Genomic DNA, 6,153 nt, shown 5'->3' with positions numbered 1-6,153 from the left:
AATAAAGGCATTCAAATCAGAAAGCAGTTAAAATTGTCATTATTTGCAGATGAGGTTTTTATACACTGAAAACCCTCAGGACTCAATCCACCAAAAACTATTTTACAAGTTATAAACCAATATAGTAAGTGTGTAGAAAATACAAACAATATACAAAAATCAGTTACATGTTATATGCAAATAATGACCATTCAAAAAGAAAAATTAAGGAAACAATCTTGTTTACAGTTGTACCAAAAGGGGGGAAAATGGGAATAAATTTAGTCTATTCCATGCTCACAGATTGGGAGGAATTAACATTTTTAAAATGACCATGTTACCTAAAGTGATACACAAACCTGATGATTTGATCGTTAGATTATTCTTACCCTTCCACTGAATGGACCTGAAAGCAATAAAGTTCAAGTAACAATGATGATACTATCATTAAATACTTCTAAATACTATGCCCCACTAAATTAAAAATTGAATCTTTATGGGAAAATGGCAGATTCCAAGGTACGTATCTAAATTTAAAGCTAAGCCTGGATACATATTATTTCACAAGGTACAATAGTGACCAAAATTTATGGAGATGAGGTTAAAGGACTAAATTCCCACCACAGATATTTAAGACAATTTGATTAATGAAAATGAATGGCAGGTGAGAATTTGTGATATGCAAAAATTATTATGACTAAAATAAAGGTCGCAGAGGAGGGAGTGTTCTTTTGTAAAGTAAATGAAATATTAAATGCATCAAGAGTGATAAAATTAGAAACTCATCATATTACAATGACTGCACTAATAATCAGGTAATTAGGTAAGAATCAATGAAAATTAAAATCAGTAGGTTAAAAAATATAGATTAATAAAAAGAAGACAATTTCAAATATCATATCATAATAAAGGAGAGGGAGTACCTTTAGGACATTAAAATTTAGTGGAAACGGGCCCTTCCTGGTGGCATAATGTTAAAGTACAGCACTGTGAATCTGGGTTAAAACACAGCACTATGAACCTGGTGGCAGCTAGTAAAGCCCTAGTAAGATCCCCAGCCAGGCAGGTGACCCACAGGGTGCAACAGCCCTCTCCTGTCTCACCCGCTGCTCCCTCAGCAGTGAACTTTGTCGATCTGCCAGTTCTGCTCCCCACTCTGTCTCGGGTGAATCCTCTCACCACCCCCTGCACCTCAGGCCTATACCCCAGTTCTGTATGAATAAATACATATTTAAAAAATAAAAATTTAAAAATAAATAAAATTTAGCGGAAACAATCTTAACCTAATGAGTAAATTTAACATACCCAATAATGGTACAAATTGACATGTGCCTTCTACTGTGATTTTCTCAAAAATCATCACCTATGTAGCCATTTGAGCCCAAAATATTTAACCATAAGAAAAGACAAGTCAAAGCTGAAAGGTAATCTCTAAAATAATTGAACACAGTTCTTTCTATAGGTCAAGTCATATAAGACACACTGAGGAACAATTCTGGATAAATTTACATCAAAGGGAAATGTCAAATAGATATTATGCTCAGATCTTAGGTTTTTAAAAAGAGTCTAAAACTCTCATTATTGGAACAATGGAGCTTATTCAAATATAGATCGCTTATTCATCTAAGAATTGCATCATGTTACTTTTACTCAGTGTAATAGATATATTGTGGTAATACAGGAGAATGTCTCCATTCTTAGATGATAGTTGCTGACCCCTTTATCTGGCTTTCTTTTTTCTTTTTTTTTTGCTTATAATTCTTAATTGTAGGAATTTACTCATTCAATAAGTAGTGTTGGGACAACTATGCCATTTATTACTCTAGGCATTAGAGATAGAAAAGAGAGAAAAGACACAGGGTGATAAAGTTGGCCTTCAAGAGGGGTAAATGAGATTACCCATTCAATGTACTGTCAGAATTAAGTATTTAAATAAAGTTGAGAAACATGCTATGAAAGAGATGGATAAGAGTCTGTTCACATTTCAGAAGGCCTTACCTATTTTGTTCTTTGGAACTTGGAAAAAGAAAATAACTTACTGAACATATGTTTATGTGTTATCATGATGCATTAACAGGAAATTTAGATGCAGAGAGGATATACAGTTCTCTGAAGATCAGCTAGTAAACAACAGAATAAGGTGGACTCAAACTAATCCCTTGACTCAAATCCAATCTTTACTTTCAGGTTGATTATAACTTGGTTGCTTTTGAATTTGCAGAGAATAAAAGTAAATAAAATATTTACTTTTCCTCATTTTGACTACACAAAAATAAAGGAGATGAGAGTGTTCTAGGTTTCTTCTCTATGTCCAATCAGTTTATTAAATAAACTTGATACACAATGCAATACTATTCAGAAATCAAAAAAGATAAACTAATGACATGTGCAGCAAATGGATGGAGCTAGAAGGAATTATGTTCATTGAAGTAAGTCAGAAGGAAAAAGAAAAATACTGGGTAGATCCACTTATAGGAGGAATATAGGGGAACCACATAAGACATTGGTGGGAAAAATACTACTACAAAACACAATACAACAAAACAAAACCAGACAATTATAAACCAGAGACATCCTTCAGGGGAGGGGAAGGGAGAGAGAGGAGCGGGGGGAAAAGGATGAGAGGAACTCAAGGGACTGTGGTGATGGTACACAAGTGAATTGGGGGAGGAAATTCTATGGGTTCTACACTAGGGGGAGAAGAAGTAAACATTGCTTAAAAAAGAACAATGATGTAAAATATATATAATAAATTTAAAATAAAATCCAGAAAATTCTAGAAAAATAGGTCTCTCATGGTATTGAAACATTATTTAATTCATCCTATAATTTTCTTAATGATAAAACCTGAGACTGAAAGTTCCACACTGTACCCAAGGTCAGGTTTCTGGCAAACAGTAACACAAGGAAGTTATCTGTATTCTATAGTCGGTCTGATAATTATGCTACTCCACACAGTTAGCACTCATGACCATCATCTTCCTAGTGATATATTTAGCTGCTAAACTTTTTCAAATAAAGGTCATAATAAGTAATGTGTTTCTCCTAAAAATCCTGTTTCAGCACTACCATGCACAAGACCTCTCTCTCTCTCTCTCATGCAAGAGCTCTCCATCAATCACAACGGTCTAACTGCAGTCTACACTGTGCACCACAGACTCATGAAGCTTTTTAGCTTTTGTATGGGCTTAGCCCTCAGCTTACTACTCTTCACCAAGATCCTCCATGTCTAGAACCTTCTGGTAATAAGATCCCATTTACATAAATCATCACCTCTTCAGAAAAGCCTTTGCTGACACTCAATTGAAGTAGCCTCCCAGTCTTATATATGCTTCATTTCAATATATCATGCGTCAGTGCCACACATTTTAAAATGTTTTTGTTTGTTTCTCGCATCTAAGATGCAAGTTCTATGAAACTAGGGACTTCAATGAATTTAAAACATTTTAAATGTATTAAAACAAGAATCAGTACACAAATGTTGTTCAGTCAGGAAAATAAATACACCCTTAGCAAATATAAAGGACTCCTGAACGCTGCAGCTTTAAGTACCTGCTCTTTTTTTTTTAACCTCTACTAAAAGCCTTAGATGAACATGTTCTGTAGTCTTGTAAATTCTTCTACTATCCATCCTATTGTAACATTTGCAATTTTCATGAGAAACAATGATCTGAAGTTTATAATCTCTCCATTTAAAAATGGTTAATTTTGCTCCTTCTGTATGATATAACCTTTTAAATGAAAACTTATGTCGTATGACACCATTTAAATAAAGTGATCCTACCCACTCTTCTTCATATCGCTCTGTCTTTACTTATCCATCAGTCTGTCTGTCTCTAGCTATATTGCTACTTGCTGGTATTTTTTTTTTAAGATTTATTTATTTATGCATACAGAACTGGAGTACAGGCCAGAGATGTGGAGAGTGAGAGGCTTCACCAGAGACAGAGTGGGGAGCAGAACAGGCAGGTTGATGAAGTACACTGCTGAGGGGAGCAGTGGGCAGGTCAGGAGAGGTCTGCCACGCCATGTGGTCACCTCCGGGGCAGGTGGGAATCGAACTCATGCAGAAGTGGCTTTAGCTTCTCAGTGCTGTGCTTTAACCGGCTGCGCCACCAGGGAGGGCCGACTTGCCGGCATTTTTAGTGGTAGTTTGCATGTTTGTGTACCAACTGTAGGGTGACTTTTCTAGCTCTTCCGTTTTCCTCATGTCTTCTTACTTTTTAATGTCTTTGAAATTGGCATAGATTATTTTCATAAAAAGGAAGTGATTCCAAAAATTAAAAATGCTCATAGATTTGATAACAGAAAATAAAAAGTTGCAATGAGCTGATCCTGGTGATATATGCCATAAATTTAGAATTCAGAGAATGGAATGATGCCTCTGAACTGAAGACATTTTAATTTGAGGGTTTTGTTGCTTTTTGCAGTAACAGGTGCTTTTCTTCCTTTGTCTTTCAGATTGGTGAGCCCTAAAATGGGCAGTGCTGGAAAATGGAGCCAGATACCAGTGCACATTGTTTCCTTAATGTGTACCGTACTGAAGATTTAATGCAAAATTAAAATAGAATTAATGGAATTAAAACACCAGTAGATAAATTGAAAGTGAGATTAGTGATGTTGAGAGGCTTATTAGCGACCTGATAAAAAATTTTAAATTCAGCAGGAAAAATAAAAGGTAATTTTATGAAGATTTTAGCATTTAAGGCAATTTTAAGCTTACAGAAAAGAAATAACAGAAAGTTCAGCATTCTTATAAACTTATAAAAACCTATCTCCAAAGCAGTTTCCTCTAATGTTAGCATTTTACAACACTATAAAAATTTATGTGAGATATAATACGTTGAGAACTACTTAGTTTTGATAAAAACTGCCAAACTGCCTTCCATAGTAAACTATTTTGCATCGCCACCAGAAGCGATTAAAAATTGCTCTACAAAATGTACAAAATGATGTAAAAATAAACTTTTGTAATAAAAAAAAATTGCTCTACATTTGGGCCCTCCCTGGTGGCGCAGCGGGTTAAAGCACAGCACTAAGAAGCTAAAGCCACTTCCGCATGAGTTCGATTCCCGCCTGCCCCGGAGGTGACCACATGGCGTGGCAGACCTCTCCTGACCCGCCCGCTGCTCCCCTCAGCAGTGTACTTCGTCGATCTGCCTGTTCTGCTCCCCACTCTGTTCCTGGTGAATCCTCTCACCCTCCACATCTCTGGCCTGTACCCCAGTTCTGTATGAATAAATAAATAAATCTTTAAAAAAAATTGCTCTACATTTCCACATTTCCACCAGCTTCTTGTATTACCAGTGTTTTAAATTTTAGCCATTTTAATACATGTGATATGGTATCTCATTGTTGAATTTTAATTTGTATTATTATGATGAAAATTGAGCTTAATATTTCTTTCAAATGGTTATACATTATTAACATCCCTTCTTTGGTCAGATAGCCATCTACATATTTTGTCTTTTTAAAAATTATTTGTTTTCCTATTGTTGACTTTCAAGAACTCTTCATTCATTCTAAATACCACTATCTGATGTGTTTTGAAGTCTTTTCTCCTAACTTGTATCTTGTCTTTTTATTCACTTAATAGTATCCTTGTCAGAATTTTAAAATATGATAAAGCTCAACTATCATTTGTTTCTCTCATAGATTTGTTTTTGGTATTGCATCAAAAATGTTATTTCCAAATTCAAGTTCACCTAACTTTTATTTCATGCTATTTTTAGTATAAGTTTTATGATTTTGTGTTTTCTATTTATAGCTATAATCCATTTTGAGCTAGTTTTGCAAAAGTTATAAAGTTTGTGTCTAGATTCAATTTTTGCTTGTGGATACCTATTTGTTACAGCACTATTTTTTAAAAAAGACTGTCCATTTTACACTGACTTGAGTTTATTCCTTTGTCAAAGATGAATTGACTGTATTACTTTGGTTTATATTGAGCTCTGTGTTCTGTTCCATTCATCTATTTTTACCAATGCTACACCTCTTGGGCTAATGTAGCTTTATTGCAATCGTAAAGTGGGGTAGTATTTGTTCTCTAATTTTGTTCTTCAAAGCTGGATTGGCTGTTGTGGTCTTTTGTCTTTCCATATAAATTTATAATAAAATTGTGGGCCCTCCCTGGTGGTGCAGCAGGTTAAAGCACAGCCTTAAGAAGCTAAAGCC

General features: G+C 34.9%; 1 protein-coding gene across 1 annotated transcript in view; it reads left to right on the top strand.

Moving 5' to 3' along the window:
• The first annotated feature begins 483 nt into the window (after window positions 1–483).
• The window catches only part of LOC101624280 (olfactory receptor 151-like), an 18,705-nt gene continuing 13,035 nt past the window's right edge, over window positions 484–6,153 (top strand). The window contains exon 1 of the mRNA XM_004688794.1: window positions 484–498. Within this exon, the coding sequence (XP_004688851.1) occupies window positions 484–498 (15 nt within the window). The remainder of the gene's footprint in view (window positions 499–6,153) is intronic.

Source organism: Condylura cristata, unplaced genomic scaffold (assembly GCF_000260355.1).
Source record: "Condylura cristata isolate star-nosed mole 26May11 unplaced genomic scaffold, ConCri1.0 scaffold00025, whole genome shotgun sequence".
Classification (NCBI taxonomy): Eukaryota; Metazoa; Chordata; class Mammalia; order Eulipotyphla; family Talpidae; genus Condylura; species Condylura cristata.
Note: the sequence above shows the minus strand (reverse complement) of the source record. Positions and strands in the feature narration are given on the sequence as shown.